This window comes from Ursus maritimus, unplaced genomic scaffold (genome assembly GCF_017311325.1).
Source record: "Ursus maritimus isolate PB19 unplaced genomic scaffold, ASM1731132v1 scaffold_35, whole genome shotgun sequence".
Taxonomy (NCBI): domain Eukaryota; kingdom Metazoa; phylum Chordata; class Mammalia; order Carnivora; family Ursidae; genus Ursus; species Ursus maritimus.
Window position 1 is genome coordinate 14,123,392 of NW_024426119.1, and position 21,437 is coordinate 14,144,828.

Consider the following 21,437-nt stretch of genomic DNA (forward strand, 5'->3'; position numbering starts at 1 on the left):
ATAATGAGGATGTGTTTTGGAACTTAGTCATTCACCAGTGATGACATGAGCAACCTCCTTACTGAATCAGATAATAGTTTTTAAATACTGGAAGAATATTTCCTCAAATTTGTTGTGCTCTTCACAGTGTGATGGCTACAGACATTGTATACTTTTACCTTTAACCCACATTAGTGCTTTCTTTATCACTTTTTAAATCTAGACAATAAGCAGCACAATTAAATCAAGCCCCAATTTGTAGCTTTTGCCAGTTTCTGTGGCATAAACACTCCCAGCACGTGGTCAATTTCAGGCCTCCCAACGTGACCTCTCAGTGAATGCAGAGCAGGGAAGACATAGCACACCGTTACGTAGTGTCCTCACGGTCCAGATATAATTGATGTAAATATCTTCAGGAACATGAGAATAGCAAAGTAATAAAATAATAATAAGTTAATTTTAAATAATGGTTATATTTATGATTGGTTCACAAAACTCCTGAAATTTTAACACTCAGCTCTTACGGTCTGGAATGAGTCTTTTCCCATACGCCATGGCCTCAGTCCCAGTCATGGGGAACTCCAAACTAGTAGGAATGAGGAACAATTTCATAAAGTCAAAAGTTAGGCATTAGAAGTTTCCAGACGATGGAAGGCAGAAATTAGAAATAAAACTCTATGAAAGGCACTTTGCAGGGGCTCCTGGGTGGCACAGCGGTTGGGCGTCTGCCTTCGGCTCGGGGCATGATCCCGGCGTTATGGGATCGAGCCCCACGTCAGGCTCCTCCGCTGGGAGCCTGCTTCTTCCTCTCCCACTCCCCCTGCTTGTGTTCCCTCTCTCGCTGGCTGTCTATCTCTGTCAAATAAATAAATAAAATCTTTAAAAAATAATAATAATAAATAAAAAAATTAAAAAAAAAAGGCACTTTGCAAGGCTAAGGGAGTAAACATTGGAGAGTTCTCTTTGAGTTTATGGAAATCGATACAGACGGTGTGTATGAGGAAGTCAGGACTGTGTGATGTCACTTCCCTTAGCCCAACACTTCAGGAAAGACACTTAAGTGAGAGGGGACTGTACTTAAAATTAGGATACTGGACTTTGAGTGTCAGCACTAATACTTACCAGGCATGAGACAACCTTAAGTCACTAACCATTCTGAGCTTCCTTTTTGTTATCTACGAAATAGGAATACTAGAGCAGGTCTGTGGTTCCTAACATGGGGAAGGCAGTGGAATCTTCAGGAAGCTTTGTTAAAATATTTATCATATAAATTGATACCTTTTTTTTTTTTTTTTTTTTTGGCCTGCAAAAATGGCACCTTCATATTGTTCAAACTCTTATATATGTTCAGTACTATATCCCCAAAGGTTCTGGTTCAATAGATTTCAGGTGTATTTTTTTTAAAGCCTCATGGGTGATTCTGATGCACCATCTGTTTGAGAACTACTGAACCTGATAATCTCTCAACTTCTTCAGTTCTAAAGGCCTTTTTCTGTTATTCTAATGAGGTATTTGCAGTAACTGCATGGTGGTATGCTGCCACTAGGTGGTGATAGTGTGCCACAGTCACATCAAGTTCTGCTCCCCTGGAATTCATCATGGTGGCTCTCTGCCCAAGCCCACCAAGTTCACAAGGGCGTATCTCCATGTATTTAGACATCCATAAAAAGTGAACTTTTAAGAAAGCCAAAGAAGTAATTCATTAGGTCATCTTTTGGCAATAAAACTCCAAAACTGTGAACTTAATATCTTTTCTAGCTAACTCATAGCTTCCGCGGTTTCTCTCTTCTTCTTACATACCTCTTCAGTTCCACCCAAAACGCCATGCACTGGCTTGTGCTGCCCCTGCTCTCTGTGTGGCCTCAAACTCCCCAAGCCCTAGAACTTGTGTCTCAGCTCACTCATTTCTCCCTGGGACTCTTTCCAGGGTTGCTCCCCAGTCAGTAGAGACCCTGCTTCTACATTTATGAGTATATTTCTACCTTTAGATGGGAAGACACCTACCATATTTTCTACCTTTCTTTCTCCTCCTTCTTGCTCTTCTAATCCTCCTCCTTTTATGTGTTCATTAGCTTTAAATATTTTAGTTTAACTTCCCAAATCCTGAAGCCCCTGAGAAATCCCCAGGAATGCTGAAATGAAGAGAAAGAACAAAAGAAAGAATGAAAGAAAGAACGAAAGAAAGAAAAAAAAAAAGGAAGAGAGAGAGAGAGGAAGGATGGGAGAGAGAGAAAAGGAAGACCAAGCCCTCATTCTGTCCGAAATATAAAGTTCAGGGTTTATCTGAGTCACACAGGCTTACCCTCTCTCTCCCTTCATAGCTCTCACCTTATAACCCCACTTGACCCATCCCACATGGTATGTGGTAGCTCTCCTTCTGGGCATGACTCTGTTGCCTCAGTCCAAAAGCAGGATCTCTTCTCTGGCTCTTCGCCACTCCCAGAGCTTTCAGCAGGCACTTGCTCAACTGACTCAGTGTAGAATAAATGGTGTTGTGAAGAGCAAGGTGTGTCTATTTGCGCTCCTGCTTTCCCCAAACCCTTCAAAGCTGAGCCATCTAAAGAAGTATAGTTCTTTTTCAAGTTGATAGCTTGGAAGCCAGACATTAGTTCCAGCCTCAGTGCTCAAAGCACATGTGGAATGCTTCATGGATTTGCCTTGCAATTTATGGCGTAATTACTCAGATACCTTTCATGACAGAGGTCTTGAGTTTCGCCGTGTCCTTGACGTAAGTTTGTTGTTGTTGTTTTTGTTGTTGTTGCTACTGTTTTATTTGTTTTCCAAATCTCTCCCAATAAATTAGAAATAAGTAACGTGAATAAAAGGAGACCTAATGCTCTGGTCAGAAATGAGGGAAAACAGTGAGATCATGAGACTGGTTTTTTCATGTGACTCCAAGCCCCATCAGGAGGTGGCTTTAGGAAAAAAATCTGCAAAATGCCTGGGCAGTGGCCTTTAGTCCTGCTAACAGGGCTGACCTGAAGGAAAACAGCAATTTCGGAGTAGATGAGTCTTGCTACTTTATTCATACCTGTCTCTTTGCCCGATTTAATGGCTGCCCTCTATGAGAACAACCAAGTGGGGGTCCTTCTGACACGCAAGGGCAGCAGAAAAAAAGGATCAAAGTGTGCGTTCTGGAATTAAGCCGCATGAATTCATACCCTGCCTTTACCCGGTGCTAGAGGTCCCGAAAACCAAGGAAACGGTGGTGCCTTCCTCATGCTGCCCTCGTCGGAATCACAGGACGTCATCCACAGAAAGCACAGGGTACCTGGCACCATAATAAGCACTGTTGTAACGATACTTGGGATTGGTTTTAGTCGGGTAGGTAAGACACAGACGCAAACACAAAGGAAGAAGGCTTTATACTCACAGGTCCCTGGAAGCAGGGGAGGCCACAGTGGGAAGCAGCAAGGTCAGTCAGAGGGAGAGGGAGAAAGGGGAAATATGTTGTGATTTCCCTTAAGAGGGAATGGGCAAGGCAAGATAAGCAGGTTTCAGCTTGGCTAGTTTTCACCAGCTCTGGCTTCTAGGCAGCCCTCGTCGTCTGGTACCTGGTCCCGGGATAAAATGGGCAGGGCAATAGTGGCCCAGAGTGTGAGAGCCTCAGAGAGGAGGTGGTTGGGTAGATGGGCTCTGGATTGGTTGGTTTGCCTATGAAAAGTGTGCCCCGGGGCAAGCTGTTTGCGATCTCCAGGAATTAGCTAGCGCTGGGAAATGTAATCTCTCCTGAGTCACAAGACCCCAAGACATCAAAGCATCAAAAATATAAATAAAAGTATGTGATTAATACAAGCACTAATTAAAATTTCTCTATCATCATCATCATCATTATGCTTTCACAGCATTCCCTGGTAGTAGAGCAAACTGATGGTTTTATATGGCTTCTATGCCAGCGTTCTGGAACTTATTAGTGATGGTTGTTCTTAATTGGAGTTTAATAAGTGGAAACTAAAAAGTAACATCTTTTTTGTTAATGACCCAGCCATTATTCAAGAGCTGTATCTAGTTCTGGATTTCATATTTTGGAAAGAAGTGGAGAAACCAGAGAGGATTCTGAGAAGAAATTCTTAAGGGGGGGGGGGCGGAGAACCTAGGAGGAAAGGTGACAGATGCTGAGATTTGGTCTACAGGTGAGGGATTGGGAGATAGCCTGGCGGTCCGTGAGTACTGCTTCCATTCAGAGAAGAAGAGATCACTCGGACATTCTCCATATTTGATGATCATAGAACAAAATGGAGCGGGTTCATTGTGAAGCAAGCAAAATTTCAGCCTCCGCTAAAGGCAAGGCAAGTAATTCCTGATCCCAGGCACCTGTAGTGATAGCAAACACGGAGGCTCTGAAGAAAGGTCGAGTCTCAAGAAATAGACACCTTTCAGCTTTGACAGAGATTCTGTATCTCAGACAAATACCTAGACCGGTACCTCTTAGTATCTCTTTCTAGGGATTAGCTGTCTCTGTCACCATTTTTATTTTCTCAAATTCTCTTCATTAAGCTCCAAAGAAAGCTTTACTTCTTCTCACTTGCTTTTCATAGAGGAAAAAAACACACCAAACAAACAAAAAACCCCACAGCTTTAGGTATTTTGAGAGAAGTGAGATTCAAAGCACATCAGACAGACGGTCTGAGACCCCGGGTCCCCAGCCCCGCCCATGCTGAGGCCAGTGAGTAGTTCGGCAGACAGCCAAGAGTGGGTGATAGGTCAGTGCCCTGCCCCCTCCCATTCTAGGTGGCTTCCAGAACAAAAAGGTGGGAACTGAGGTCTTATCCGTCATGGCCATTGACTTAACCCGCGGTCACCAGCCCTTCACAAAAGAAAGCAGATTTACTAGATTGCTCTTCCCCACGTAGTTCCCGTATCTTTCTACCTACATACTGTAGAAAAATCAGAAAGCACGGATAAGCGGAAAGATGTTTATTTTTATCACCTTTTTATGTTAATAATTGCATTTCTGAAATACCATTTTTACTGGTTTCCAAAGATATGGATATCCAGTATGACTCTCACAACTCACTCATGTGGGACCTTGAGCATCTTTCTAAATTATTTTTATATTTTGGCCTGTGCTTATGATGAGCATCCTTGTACATAAGTCTTTATACCATTCCTAATATTCCTTTAAAATATATTCCCTAAAGGATAATCGTTGATGCAATAAATAGACATATTTTTAAGGATTTTGATACAACTGCCAAGTTGACCTCCGGAAAAATCTCTTGGTGAGAAAGTACCTTTGTCAGTGTGCCCGCTACTCTGTGAGTTCTTCAGGATTTTACTTCTCCCCTCGCCAGTGGTGTCCCCTTTGTTGAGGTCATGTATCTTTACCCTTAAGGAGTTGAAGATAATAATGCTCTTTTGTACCCTTGATGGCTCTACGTCATGGAAAGGATTCTGGTTACCTTCCTTTTCTTCAGGACCTCCCTAGCTTGCAAAACCACTAAGAAATAAGTCAACAATAAAAAGACAACCAACATCCCCATATGTTTAGAAATTAAGAAATGTGCTTCTAGGGGCACCTGGGTGGCACAGCGGTTAAGCGTCTGCCTTCGGCTCAGGGCGTGATCCCGGCGTTCTGGGATCGAGCCCCACATCAGGCTCCTCCGCTATGAGCCTGCTTCTTCCTCTCCCACTCCCCCTGCCTGTGTTCTCTCTCTCGCTGGCTGTCTCTATCTCTGTCGAATAAATAAATAAAATCTTTAAAAAAAAAATGTACTTCTAAATAATCTATTGAAGAAGAATCTATTGAAAATTAGAGCATGTTTTCAAATGAATGGTAATGCTAACACTACATAGCAAAACTTATTCTAAAAGATAACCCAAAGAAAAATGTGTAGCTTTAGGAAAAGAATGAACACTGAAAATTAATGACATAGTAAGGATCCAGCTCAAGAAGTCAGCAAGAGTGAATGAATGAATGAATGAATAAGTGAATGAATAAATGAAATCCTTGAGGTCATTAGCTCCTTAGGCATCTTTGCATACACCTCTCATTTCCAAAACAGTGCTTAACAAGTAAGTGGAGGGGCGCCTGGATGGCCCAGTCGGTTAGGCATCAGACTCTTGGTTTCAGCTCAGGTCATGATCTCATGGGTGCTGGGATTGAGCCCTGCATCAGACTCCATGCTCAGCGGGGAGTTTGCTTGAGATTCTCTCCCCCCCACACACTCTGGCCCTCTTACTTGTGCTCACTTACTCTGTGTCTCAAATAAATAAATAAATCTTAATTAAAAAAAAAAGTAAATGGAACTTGATGAACATCGGATTGGATTTGTTAAATAAAGGCCATGACTCTGAACTCCTGATATTTCCAAACTCTCAAGGATTGAGGAGTGTTCTCATTCTGATTTATCTGCCAAGATAATCCATCCAGGTGTCATTTAAGTTCTTGGGGCAGGAGATTCTGTCTTAGGGAATGCAAGATGCCTGGAGTGTGGTAGGGGTCCGTGGGCTAAGAGAGAGAACCCAGGACAGCAGGACTGCATCCACCATGAGTTACACTGAGGCGGCATTCTCCTTATCTCTGGACATCCCAGAGAAATGTTTTGTTTATTCCACTAAAAATATTTTGGAGGTAAAGGTTAACGATAAGTGCCTTTGTACCGACCCATCAAGCACACCGTTTAGTCATCAGAAGTCAAGAGGGCCTCATCACGTAGGCAGCCATCTGTTGGAGTTAAAGTTTCGCGTGTGTAAGGGACAGAGGATTAGGCTCTAGGGATCAGTTTTACCCAAGAAAAAACAGTGACTTTAATGTCATTAATGGTCTCCTGGATGATCTGCTATAACTTTAATTCTCCATTAAACATTAATGCTACTCAGTGCTTAGTATACGGCCTTTCGTAACATACGGCTCAAACTGACACTAACCTGTTCTATATTTTATAACTGAATCACAGGGCTTTTTCAGGAGAAGTCAGCAAAGCAATGCCACCTACTCCTGTCCTCGTCAGAAGAACTGTTTGATTGATCGAACCAGTAGAAACCGCTGCCAACACTGTCGATTACAGAAATGCCTTGCCGTAGGGATGTCTCGAGATGGTGAGCACTCATAGCTTGAGTTGTATGGTAGCGTTGGCTTGTGCAAGGGCCTTCGGAGCCCTGGACCCAGCTCTGCCCCTCCCCCACTCCACCCGCCCTCCTCTGGAGGCCTTCTGGGTTCCACCAGCAGTTACTTTCTCCTCAATAATCCACTGGAGTCCGCTGTTAACTGGATATTTTGAATCACAAATCAAAGTCATATATTTTGGGGTTTTAAAAAAATTTTTAATTAAGTTTTTAAATTTTAATTCCAGTGTAGTTGACATACAGTGTTATAGTAATTTCAGGTGTACAATACGGTGATTTAAGATTTCCATACACTCCTTAATCCCCATCAACTATTTCACCCATCCCCTGGCCCCCCTCCTCTCTGATATGCTTTATTTTAAAAGAGTACCCTCAGTTAAAGTTATTACTTCTTTTTCAACAAGAACATTTTTTACTTAGGGCCTACTTCAGAATACATGGCTCTATAGCATATGTGTAAGACATTCTATCCAAGACAAAGGGACTACACATTTTCTTCAAGTGCACACAGAAGAATCCCCTGGTTAAGTCACATAAAAAGAGACGTAACCAATATGACAAATTTAAATCACACCAAGTATATTTTCCAACCACAGTGGTATAAGACTAAAGATTAACAATAAAACAAAGCTGGTAAATCTACAATGTTGTAAATATTAAACATTTAATATGTAAAAACTATGTAACACACTACTGCACAAGCAAAGGACCCAATAAGAAATCAAACGGCAAATCAAAATATGTCTCAAAACAAAAGAAAAAGCCATGTATTTGTACATACAGAATGTGTGAAAACAGTGCAAAGCATGGCTCAATGACAAGTGTTCTTTTCCTTAAAAGAAGCTATTTTAAGAAATAGAAGCCATCTATCATTCAATTGCAAAACATTTCAAGATCTTCCTGGAAAACTATCTTAAGTGCACTGAATGATCAACACCAGATTTCAAGACAGTTATTCTTATACAAGGAAACTGGGCAGAAAGTACAGTGGGTACGTTTTAGGGACTTTTACGAACGTACAGGCTGGCTGGCTCTCTTAAGAGATCCCCTTGAAGGAAACATCTCTTCCAGTGGAATTTCAGCCTGTGGAAAATATTTCAGATTGCTGGGCAGGCGTTCTGAAAGCCTGCTCCCCCATAATCAGATGTTCTTGGGGCCTGCAGACCAGCCCAGGCACGAGCTGTGATACACGTCAGTAGCGAGGTACAGGGTGGCCACTAAGAATATATAGGAACGAAAATAAACTTTGGGGCATTGGAAGGTGCAAGTCACAGAACTTCTGTATACTCAGAAATTCCTGTGATATGCAGCTCTGCAAATTTCATCTTTCAGGGGCACTAAACTGACAAAGTCAGGTACATCTCTTGTGAACTTGTAAGCTAAGATCACAAGTTGTGTGTGCGTTTTCTCAAGAACTGATCCTTTCATTTCACTTACAGGATAGTATAATTACTCTTGTTAATATTAAGCCAAAAGTTAAAACACAATTCAGAGTCACAGCAGAATGAGTTTCACCTATGGTTATTAATCCCTCTGGGTATTCTGGAGTATTCTTAAAAAAAAAAAAAAAAAGAAAAAAAGATACCTTCAGTATGCCTCTTGGAGAATTTACACAGAGGTAGTAGCAACACATGTTATGGGCTTGACCTGAATGCTGGGGCTTGTACAATGACAGGCCTGAAACCCAGAGCTCAGAGCACCCTCGTTGCTGCCTGACCAGCCCCAAGTTTGTTACCTGAGCTGTGGAAACTGGAAATTGACCAGGATCCCACTCACTTGTTTCCTGTGTGTAAAGGGACAGCATGTCCTCCTTGGCAGGAGCCAAATCCGCCAGCTGACCCAGGGGGTTGGCCCCGGTTCCCAACTTCACTTCCATCTATCTTACCTCCTGCCCCTAGACTCAGAGAATTATGATGGTGGTCAAATGGATGAGTTCATGCACCCAGTCAGGTATAAATGTAACCATAATCAGTTGGGAGGTCTTAGTCCCTCCAGCAGAGGCTTTCTCTGCAACCACAGAATCGGGCTGAGAGAAAATGGGTTAGTGGCAGAGATCAAACCAGGAAATCATAAGGTTCTTTTATCAATTATCTGGCGTTTTAGGAGAGATCATTTGGGATTCTGAATGAACAGAAAAGATAGTACAGTCATTGCTCCACTTGAAATGTGGGGACACATCGCAAGGAGAAACATTGCCAACACAAATGTGCCCAACAGGGATCTTACACAGTGTTTGCCCTTCCCAAAATTCTGATACACTTTTTACTTGAGGGTAGATGAGAACAGCAGAAAGTCATTTAAAGGTGGGCCCAAGGGTTCCACGGGATCACCGTGACCCAGGAGGAGGAGAGGGGGCTTCTTAGGTCAGATAGACTCAGAGCTATAAGTCAGGGAATTGCAAAGGGGCCTCATTGTTGAGGTCTCACAGCAAAGCCCCAGCTTTGGCTGTTTGGGAAGGAACAAATGAATGACCCAGTGAAATGAATGAAAGTTGAGGTTTGGCTGCTTTGCCTCGATGTACCCCTGTGAGTCTGCCTTCCTGCACATCGGCCTGAACCCTGGGAAGAGAAAGATGTGGTCGAGGCAAGCGGCATGGGCGGAGAATGAACAAGCCCATCAAGTCACAGATCAGTGGTTCCCACCGAGCGTCGGGTTATGTGACAGCAGGAAAACATACGTGGTCATTGCCCTTCCACCAGTCCTAGGTCTGTTTCTGAAACGTAGCTCCTCTGGGATGTGGAGCGAGCCTGTGTGGGGTGGGACCGTTTTCACCTCTGGATCACGTCCTTATTTTTGTGGCCATGTGGTTTTTGATTGAGATTGTCTGAGACTTAAAAGGAACCCCTAACGCATGCTGGAGAGAATAATAAAGAAAAGCATATTGTATATGGTGTGGTCTGGCTTTTCTCTTCCAGCTGTAAAATTTGGCCGGATGTCAAAAAAGCAAAGAGACAGCTTGTACGCAGAAGTACAAAAACACCGGATGCAGCAGCAGCAGCGAGACCACCAACAGCAGCCTGGAGAGGCCGAGCCGCTGACTCCCACCTACAACATCTCGGCCAACGGGCTCACCGAGCTTCACGAGGACCTCAGCAACTACATCGACGGGCACACCCCGGAGGGGAGCAAGGCAGACTCTGCTGTCAGCAGCTTCTACCTGGACATACAGCCTTCCCCAGACCAGTCAGGTCTTGATATCAATGGAATCAAACCAGAACCAATATGTGACTACACACCAGCATCAGGCTTCTTTCCCTACCCCAACTGTGTCCATGGCAGAATTAGGTAATGGCCTCCATGTGTCCGTTGCGACGCGTTACTCATGCCCTTTCAAGTAAATGGGATATGTTTGACTTGCCTCTAACGAGTTCTGTTGTTAAAATGATACTAGGAGAGCCATTCACCTCCACCATTTGGACCCCTTCAAAATTTCACCCTGCCCCCGCACTTCTGATTGTCCGCTGTTTCCCATCTCATATCCAGGAAACCCATTGACCTGTCTGCATCAGAGATGGGGCAGCATGAACTTGAAGCGGTCTGTAAATGCCACAGAAACTGTAAACTCAGGGAATGGTCCCATTAACTTTGTTCATTATTTCCCTTAGTTATAGTTCAGGTGTTGCTTTACACCTGAGGTCGTAAAAATGGCAGCCCACACACTGTGCCTGGGCCTTTCACCTTTTCTTGACCTGCGCAGAGTTTTAAAAAAATTTTAACCGGTTGCTAATGTTTTAAACCTAGACAATCCTGCCTCACAATTCAGATTTTCAGCTTCTTGTGAGAGGGGGGGAAATGACCTAGTTTTACTGGACCAGCATGGGTGAATGGCAACAACCAATGGGTAACAGTGAGCACCTAACACCTTGACATGTTTTCCCATTTTATATCGCTGCCCAGCTCCTGTAGGCATCCAGGTTTTGCAACCCTGATGTATTCTATGAATGTTAAGGGGAAATTGGCTTCTTTATTTGCCAAAATGGTTTGGTGATGGATATTGGTGACAAAACTGATATAGTTCATAGAAAACTCACCATGCAAAAAGAAGCAAACAAACTTGTCATCTCCTTAATCCTGTGTGACAGTGTTGCTTTTTGGGAGATGTGACCTAGAAACGTTGATAGCACAGACACTGGAAGACTTGCCATTTCAAGGAAGTTGTGTTAACAACCCCTGTTATAACATTTGATCGATTTTTAGGTACAGCACTATTATTAGAGAAACTTGGATAAGAAACTTCGCAGTTTTCCAATTTGATGTGCTCCTCCCCGTGACTCCTCACACAAGGTTATAGTCCTTTGGGATATTTCAATTAGTTGCCGTGGAGGTGACTAACTTAACACGAGGAGAGAATGAAGACTTCAGATGGAAAAGAACCGCAGCGGGTTCTGACTTGAGCATAGAGACCCTTCGTTCACAGAAATAACGGTTGTGTTCTTTAGATGGTTTCTCCACCTCTGTACCCCATAAAACATTTTTAAGTGAAATTTATATTTCCAGTAAAATCTTTCTCCAAATAGAACAAATTGAATGTTCTTTACGGTTTTTACACAAGCACCTCTTTATGGGTCTAAATTTAAATCCTCAAGAGCAGGGACATTTTAAGCGTGGTCTTTAACCACTGAACAGCATTAAAGGTGGATTGCAGCTCTTTTGATTAACAGAGGAACCTCTGAACTAGAAGCCAAGCTGAGCAGAGGTAGGTTTGATATTTTTTTCTTGAACTAGAACAAAAACCTTCCGTTTTTGTCGTGAAATCTTGGTTGGCCACGACTTAAGCAGAACTGTAATGAAAGTAAAATTTTCAGAAATGAATAAGGATTTGATTGAAAGCTGACATGATATCATGAAAAATGACCTGGCTCACTTTCAGTTTGCTTCCACCTTATCATAAATAGTAGCGAATCTGTCCTGTTTGCTTGTCAAACGTTCAACCCTAAAATAAATCCGTAGGGCTTAGCCAAAGCGTTGCCCTGAAATTTGGCCCTTCGGCTAAACGTGCACTAATACCTGAGTGGGGCCTGAAATGGCAAAGCCAGTGCCCCCTGGGCCCCCTGGCCAGTGTCTTCCACAGCTGTCACTCCCACTGCTGTCTGGGAGCCCTGTGCCCTCATGTGTTCTCCATGCTCTCCTAAATTGGGGGCTTTTCACATGTCTTGTGGCATTTTCCAGGATCAGCAAAATTAACTCATCACTAAGATTAGTCCCAAACCAAAAACTAAATAAGAATTTGTCTGAAAAGAATATAATTGGGGTCTAATTTTCTTTCCCATTTACCAGTACAAAATATTTGGAGGAGCTGAGCAACATGGAAGTGGCCAAAGACGTTGCTGTTCCTTCTTCAAAGTATCTGGGGTTCCCAGATATTTCCTTTGGGGCCTCAAATCCTGCTATCTTCCCCCCCCCCAATTCCAGTATAGTTAACATACAGAGTTTTATTAGTTTCAGGTGTACAATAGAATGATTCCAGTCTTACTATCTTTTTAACTAACACCCTGGACTTCATTTTAGGCAAAATTTTGTCATCAGATTTTAAACCAATGAAACCAATTATACAGTTGGAAAACAAAGTGTAAATTGACACATCCTAACCTCAATTCTCGCTTTCAATAATAGTATCTACAATCCATTACCGTTAGTGGAAATACATCTGCATTCCTGGCTAGGAAATCTTGCCCCTCGAGGTACAGTTAGTACCTCAATTATACATGCCAGATAAACAACCTAGGATCACTTAAAAAAGGGGGGGGAGCTAACTACACATGTCACTATAATTGACAATGAAAGCCTTGTGCAGAAAGGTCGACTGATTACTGGACATAGCACTAGTCAAGAAGTCTGCTTAGATGTTGTGTGGTCCTATCTTTGCTCTAGGTTGTACAACCCAGTGTAAGTCATGTAACCTCTGCAAGCTGCAGTTCCCCTACCTATAGAATATAAAGATTAAGCACAGACTGGCCCCAAACCATGTATGCTTGAATCACGTGCCACGTGCCTGCTATGATACCTTGGAAAAGTCACTTAACCTCACTTGGTTTCATCATCTGTAAAAGGGAGATAAGACGAGCACATTTCTCCTAGGATTGTTATGAAGATGAAGAAAATATACATATTCAGAATATATGTGTGTATATATAAGTTGTATGGGGCTAGCACATAGTAAATGCTATTAATTATTCTCGTCGTTATTAATGGTGTTATTATCTGTAAACTGAGGAGAGGTTGGACCAGGCGATGTCTAAAGGTCCTTCCCACTGTGAAAATCTGTGACTAACTCAGAATTCAGGATTTTCTATCTAAAGTACCTAGACCTTAGCTGGGTTGAAGAAACAATCATGGTTGAGAAGGTGAACTGATTGGCCCATCACAAAGTGAGTTTATCTGCTGAGCTCAGACCAGAAACCAGGTCTCCTAACTCCTAGTACCACGGTATTTCACTATTCCAGAGTGTTTCTCTAAGAGACCACACTAACTTAACTTTTACTCAGTCTGACCATATTGTCCTTTGCTGAAATGGAGATTTAAAAATAGTAAAGTGTCTGAAATCTTACACTTGCCAAATCAACTGTGAATTGTCATCAACGGCAGTTGGTGAGAATGCAGCCACTGCCCTCTACTGGTTCAACATGTACATTACTCCATTCCTTGTCTGATTTCCAAACGCTGGGCTCAAATAGGTAAGGATGGGTGGGGACAATTTTTGGGATGAAGTAAAGCAAGACGCTGCCCATATTAACTGGAAAAGCAGCATGATCTGGAAGGGAATACTATAGCCTCGTCTCATTTGTCACCTCGTAGGATCCCCCACACTCCCTGCAAACACTTCATCTTCTTTTCATATCGGCAAACATTGATTTACTGTTCCCCATTTGTTTTCTTGTTTCTGACTCATTGTTTTTGTCTTTACTCCTCTCTTCTCTTCGCAAGCATCATTGATTCTAAGACACATAAATTACTGGCTTCTCCCTCTTTTGGTCAGTGTCTCTCTGTTTCTTTCTTTCCTTTAATTTTTTTCTTCTGTTTGTTTTATTTTCCTGGCATTTATTTATGTTGTGTTCACGTCTGTGTGTTGCCAAATAGGGCTGTTAAGATTTATTGTGTTTCAGTGTCTCTAAGGAGACTCGAGTTTCAAGCTTCATTGAGGTGAACCCACTCTGTTTTCACACAAACAAGTCTGATTCTATTTGCTGAAAGCAGTGACAAATTTCCAAACAGACCCTCTCACTAGTGTTGCCAAGTTTTCATTCAGCACCATTCTTTTAAATGGCTTTCCTGTTATATAATCAAGACCCTAGAAGAAGATCCCTTTGGGGTATGGTTTCATATTCATGGAATCTTGTCAGTTCCCTTGTCCGTCCCTTCCATAACGTTTATTGCCAACCTACCTGAAGCGCTTAGTCCCGCCCACGTGGATTGCAGCAGCCTTTCATTGGTGCCCCCAGCTCCAGCCTCTGCTCCAGTCCACCAATCACAAAACTGCTTGTTCTGTTACCCCAGATACAGCCTTCCGTGTGTCAGCTGCCCTGGGGAATTCCACTGACTCCTTTCATTAAGCAGGTCCAACCCTTAATCCTAATATTCGAGATTCTCCAGAATATGGACTCTTACCTACTCATGGTTCTGTTTTGATACTATTACTTTATCACATCTGCCCGTCCCCTGTAAATGCCATTATTTGCTCCTTTATCTATCATCCCTCGAACGTGGAACTCCTCACCTCTTCACACCACTGGCCTCTGCCTGCCAAATCCTCCCCTTCCTTCAGGGTCCACTTCAATCGTTCCTCTCCTGCCAAGAAGCATCCTCTAACTCCCCTCACCTCTCCCTTCCATGACAGGACCTGTTCTCTCTCCCTCTCTCTCTCTCTCTCTCTCTCTCTCTCTCTCTCTCTCTCTCTCTCTCTCTTTTTCCTCTTCTGATATAATTCAACCTGATGCTTTATTGTCGAATGTCTTGAACTGGCCTTTCAGCGTGTCCATACATGTTCACCAGATTATAAGTTCCTAGAGAAACTTCCTTGGCATTTCTTTAAATATCCTCAAACTACCCACACTCCAGTATAATAAGTGTTTATGTAGCACATACTAGGTAACCCTCCCTGTTCTAAGTGCTCAACTCATTTAATTCTCACAAGCCCTATGAAGTAGGTACTGTTTTCCTCATTTTGCAAATGAGGAAACCAAAGGGCAGAGAGGTTGAGTAACTTACCCAAGATAATCCAGCTAGTGGGTACAAGAGCTGAGTTTCAAACACAGGCAGTCTGGTGCCAGAGCCCATCTCTTAACCACCACCCTATATACAGTGACATAGTAGGCCCTCAGGAATGCTTGTTGTGCTATTTGCTGGAAAAAGAAAAGAAAGAAATAGTTGCTTTCACAAAAGCATACCATTTCCTAATTTTTCAGGAGTAATCCTCCCCAGGTCAATGTACACAGCAGATGTGTCTTCATAAAAATGCCAAGAGGCTGTGTTGGTCATTTCCCACGCCTTCCCAGGCTAATAATTGTTCATCCCAGACATTGCTGTAAATCCACAGAAGAAGGTCAAGGTCAGGAGGGTCTTTGAAGTCACCAAGACTTATTGCAAAGTATTGGCTTTGCCTGTCCTTCATCCTCATGTTCCAAAATACAGAATAGTTCTAAATTGCTTATTTAAAAATGTAAAGATAATTAAAATTGGTTCAGCATGTTGCTTTGTACTTGTTACTTTTTAAACCAAATATCAAGCAGGGAAAACCCTGATTATCCAGAGAAGAGCTTGGCTTTTCATGTTCATGATCTCCTGTTTTCTCCTTAGAACACCTTGCACAGAATATATCTAAATCACATCTGGAAACTTGCCAATACTTGAGAGAAGAGCTCCAGCAGATAACGTGGCAGACCTTTCTGCAGGAGGAGATAGAGAGCTACCAAAACAAGGTATATACTCTGAAGATTTTTACCCAGGATTAGGGCAACACTGGGAAACGTGTTTATGCAGGAGATCTGTTGAAGAATACAAACAGACAGAGAATGAATGTCTTCATCAGATCTCCGCTTAAAATCTTTCTTCTAGAGATGATCATATACTTGGGCTTTGTCGTCTTAACTGAGGTGCAAGTGTGTGAAATTCCAGCAATAACAAACAAATTCTCTTGTGCCTGTGACTATATGCACATATCTCCTGCCATTTGGCTATGGGAGCTGGAGCAGTGTCCAAAAGCCTGAATGAATTGAGAGTTGTCCTTATATCACAGTGGATGATTTCAAGGTCTGGAAGGTGATGTAAAATCATCTCAGCTTCCTGCTTCCAGAGGTTTAGAGAATGTGTACAGAAAAAGGTGTAGAAGCTATTATCGTAACTCCAGTCTGAACCTAGCAATGTGAGGCTGACAAAGGGTACTGCTACTTGCCTTTTTCTTTACACACTGCTCAACAAGCCACCAGAATGGAAGGGCAAGGCCGGAGAAGGGGAAGTTTCAGTTACCCATTCGGCCTTGGTAAAGGGAAATGCTGTTTTTCCCCCAATAATTATTAAGATGTAGGCCTAGGAAGGGCGACAGACATTATTCAGGTTAATCCCTTCATTTTACATGTGAGGAGATTAGCATCCTTGGCATATGGCAGGAGAGTGAAAATATCAGGACTAGACCATGACTCCTGGCTCCTAATTTCCTTCACCCCATCCTATTGGTGGAAACAGTCTTGAAGTAAGATCCATGTCCCCCTATAACTAAATAAGGAGTGGGTATACAAACGCAATTAAACAGAACAGGCAACACGTCACTTCGTTTGCCTTTGAGATAGCAGATAACACCAGCAGCCAGCCAGTGTTGTTAGAGCGGGAAACCAGAAAGCAGTAAGAAACAGCAAGGCGTGTGAAATGGGATTCTGAGTCAGAGATGCTGGCATTTGAATCCCAGCTCCAACCCCTCCTAGCTGTGAAACCTCGAAGAGAATTTATGTCCCTTTATGGAAAATGGGAAAATGAAACAAGACACGGATGTCATACAGCATCTGGCTCAAAGCAGGTGCACAATAAGTGTAATTGACTCCCCTTCTCTTCCTTTCCGCCAGTCAAGTGGTGTTAAATTCCCCAAGGTAAGATAATTGCTCAGAAGAAGATCCTACTTTGCTGCCCTCCGAAGCCCAAGGGGAAAGCGGTGCCATGTGGCACTCTTCTGACTCATGTTCTCACCTGCTCATAACATCCCCCTGTCCCTTTGCCACCAAAATGGTAACAGAGGAATCGGAGGAGACCAAAAGGGACTTGGAAGCAATCGTTATAACCCAAACATTAATTTTTAATCCTCTAGCTTTTTAAAATCCATTTCCAAAGAAGGCTGTGCTACAAAATAGGGACAGTTAGAGCACTCGTGTCCGGGATGCTGGCGGCCGTGTGTGTTACGTGCTTTGCTTCTCCACAGCAGCGGGAGGTGATGTGGCAGTTGTGTGCCATCAAAATCACGGAAGCTATACAGTACGTGGTGGAGTTTGCCAAACGCATTGACGGATTTATGGAACTGTGTCAAAATGATCAGATTGTGCTTCTCAAAGCAGGTATGTGCTTCGCAAGTGAATTTTGAGATCTCTTCCTAACCTGCTTTCACCCGCCTATTCAAGAAGTGCTTGGTAAGGAAGGTGTAGGGGACAGTTTTTCCCCAACGATAATAGCTCGGGTTTCTTCTCGCAGAAACTGAGTCCTTTTTAAAGGTTTTTGAGCTATCTGCGGGACACATGCCCTCCATTTTGCTTCTCCTCGGAGTGAAACGATTAATTCGAAGGACACCCACATTCCCCCATCTTACCATCCCCTGTGTTTTGTTTCTACCACTCCAGACCCTCGGGGGGGGGGGGTCACAGTAAGTTGTTAGGAACGTTATTTGTGGAACTCACAGGGACACCCCTGGTTTCTTGGTTTGTTTTAATAAATATGAATCAATACATTTTCCTGGCGACTCTGAGACTCTATCGCGAGACAGAAGAATGCCAGAGAAGTAATTTGTAAGCCCGTCCCTCTTCAGGAATACAGGCCTTAGTTAGGTTCAGCATCAATCTTTAATTACCCTAGGGAACTGTGCCCCTTTAAATAGAGAGCCGACGGGACTGAGAGCCACTGGCCACGCGCCATACGGCCCCCACTGCGCCCAATCAGAAAGGGGTCCCTACAGTAGTGCCTTCGCAATAGATAAATATTCACCACGATAAGATAATCCGCACCATTTCTGTCTTCGCTCAGGTTCTCTAGAGGTGGTGTTTATCAGAATGTGCCGTGCCTTCGACTCTCAGAACAACACCGTGTACTTTGATGGGAAATATGCTAGCCCCGATGTCTTCAAATCCTTGGGTAAGGAAATCTGGGTGCTCTGTCTTTAAATCAGGGCCGTAGGAAAATGGGGGAGCCCTGCCAAACAGCTTACTGCACAAAACGGAAACTGTTATTTGGAAACAAAAATTAAAGGATTTTATGCTTATGTTACTTTATAATCACTGATAATTCACACAGCTCAAACGGTTTTTGTCTATAGAACATTGAAAGGTTTAGCGTTTCGTTTTACCTAGTCTGTAATCGAAGAAATGTATATTGTCTAACCTTTCAGTTCCCTTGCAGATTTTAAGAACCAGATTTTCATAGGATAAATAATTCAAATAAACTAGAGGATGTGATTTCATACATAAAATCAAGCAAAGAGCTAAATGTCTGCCCTTCTATAGTCCTCAAATAACATCCATTAATAAGAATAAAATGTAGATATCAAAGAAATAAAGTATAGCTAAGTGAAACTGACATATACTATAAAAATTCTTTTGGATTCCTATAATTTAAATAAAGTGGGATATAATCACTAAGAAGAATGAAACAGTATCCAAGATAAAGTTGCTAAGTGATTTTAAAAACAGTTAAATGACAGAATGTCTGTATACTTTAGGAAAGCTCATTGCCATTTAAATACGTATACATAATATGCAAATCTGAGAGAGTAGACACCAAACTTAACCAATCTTTTTTTTAGTATTTTATTTATTTATTTGAGAGAGAGAGTGCATGAATACACAGTGGGGAGAAGCAGAGGGAGAGGGAGAAAAAGACTCCCTGCTGAGGTGGGAGCCCGATGGGGCTTGATCCCACAACCCTGAGATCATGACCTGAGCTAAAGGCAGACACTTCACCAGCTGAGCCACCCAGGCACCCCCAAACTTAACCAATCTTTTGAGGATGGATTATTATTTTATGGGACTTTCGCATTCTATGTTTTCAGTTCTATAATAGCCGTAACGATTTTACTACCATACTGTGTCGTTTGCTATCATTTTTAAGGGTGCTTAGATTAAATAGAGTAGAAAACAAAAAAAATCAGTGAATGTAACATCTCAGTTGCATTGTAGCTGTTCGACTCTGTTGTTTAAGATTGTGGGTCCTGAAGTCAGGCAGCCTGGCTTTGAATTTCAGGCTGTTCCTTTCTACCTGTATAAACTTAAATAATTTTTCTCTCCAAATCTGTTCACTCACCTCTAAAATGGGAAGAAGAAGAAGAATACTAAGGTGTTGTGAAGCAATAAGGTGCCCAAAGGTGGTACCTAATAACGTGCTAGCCTTGCAACAGATTTCATTCTCATTATTTGAATGGTTAGGATGGTGGTGAGAGTGATGATGGCTAAACAGATTTTTCTTTTAAGATTTCAAACTGTTAAACTGTAGAAATGTTATTACTGTCCCTTTGGATCTTCAGCTCCTAGATCCCTCTTCACCTTATTCCATATTTTTCTCCAAGGATAATAACCAAAATCTTAAACTGTCTTTAACTTTGGCAGGTTGTGAAGACTTTATTAGCTTTGTATTTGAATTTGGGAAGAGTTTATGTTCTATGCACCTGACTGAAGATGAAATTGCATTATTTTCTGCATTTGTACTAATGTCAGCAGGTGAGATAACCAAATAACAATGAAATGGTTTAAAAGTTGTCCAGGTAAAGAATTCTTACAAAGTATGTAAGTCGTAACAGCTATCGAATATTCAGGTGCCTACCAAGGGACGTTGCCACCCTTATTAAGTCTAATTTTAAGTTTTATCAAACAGCAAGACCCCCTCCCCCACACACATACGTGTACCTGTTTAAGACCTCATGCCATTCTGCTAAAATCTTAAGAAATGAGAATTGAGTAAAACCCAGGCCACAGTTAACCTCCGGATATCACGAGAAATGCTCTGGCAGAGTATGGTTGCCCTTCTTAACACAAATCTCCAAGATGACGTGGTTTTTAAGACGTACTACTTTTTCTTAAGATTCATTTGGTTGTCATCCACAAGTTTATCTCAGTTTAATCTATGTTTTCAACTAGTTCTGCCTCCTGGGGATAATCTGTTTTGCAAATTCACTGTCTTCTGTTTGGAATTCTTACACACGAAGACTGAATTAACAACCCTTAAGTCACTTGGAAGGCTCCTGACAATTTTAGTTGCCTTGGATTATACGGCAATTTTCATATTTGCCAGAAAGGCTAGCAGGATTGCTATGAGTATTTCAACCAGAAATGTAATTAATAGATTTGAGCATCCCTGGTGGTTTCGTCTGCCCTTGTGTATGGCCTTAGATTTAAATGGATATGCTTTTGGAAGGAGAGGACTCTCCCCTCCTTTACGTATCAGTAAATATGGAAAGCTTCCCCACTCTATCATAGATAGTTTTCCACTTCTTTGGGAGCAAATTTTGAAGAAGGCGTAAAACTGGCCTGTTCTCCAGTTCCGCGTTGTGGCGTAAGAATCTGTGTCTGAGAGTCTGGAGGAATTGGGGTGTCCCGGTGCCACATAGGAGAAGTACTAAGAAGTATCGGTTTTCATGTTTAGATCGCTCGTGGCTGCAGGAAAAGGTAAAAATTGAAAAACTGCAACAGAAAATTCAGCTAGCTCTTCAACACGTCCTGCAGAAGAATCACCGAGAAGATGGAATCCTAACAAAGGTAAGAGGGAAAGGTGTCCGGTTGGCATAGCCTGAACTAGCCCTTGCCACAGGTCTTGCTGCCAGGCACCCTTACAAGTCCTCTTACCAGCCCCCAGAAGTATCCGTAAGCAATAGGCTATTGAAAAGAAAGAAATATCTCCATTTCAGAAAACTTGGTTAAGCCAAAATTCAGATTAAGTTTTACTTACTACCATTGGTTGTGAAGTGTCCCGCAATAATAGGGCAATGGTAGAATTTTTTTTTTAAGCATTAATACATTCTGGAAGTCCTCCTCCTATTCCGTCTAAGTTGTGCATAAAACAGAGTTAATGTTCTGCATTGATATAAATTAGAGAAAGAATCTTTGAATTTAGAAGGAGGAAGTTGTAAAGGACTGAAACAAGCAGGATAATCACATATTCTAATATTAGTTCTATTTCCATTACCTTCATTAGTAATCAAACAGAAAGTGACT

The 21,437-nt window shown here is 42.2% G+C and overlaps 1 protein-coding gene across 1 annotated transcript in view; it reads left to right on the forward strand.

Moving 5' to 3' along the window:
• The window catches only part of LOC103676810 (nuclear receptor ROR-alpha), a 98,074-nt gene that overhangs the window by 65,980 nt on the left and 10,657 nt on the right, over window positions 1-21,437 (forward strand). The window contains 8 exon segments of the mRNA XM_040620562.1: window positions 6,879-7,020; window positions 9,963-10,305; window positions 10,307-10,332; window positions 15,841-15,962; window positions 17,450-17,582; window positions 18,262-18,369; window positions 19,836-19,946; window positions 20,869-20,981. Coding sequence (XP_040476496.1) covers window positions 6,879-7,020; window positions 9,963-10,305; window positions 10,307-10,332; window positions 15,841-15,962; window positions 17,450-17,582; window positions 18,262-18,369; window positions 19,836-19,946; window positions 20,869-20,981 — 1,098 coding nt within the window.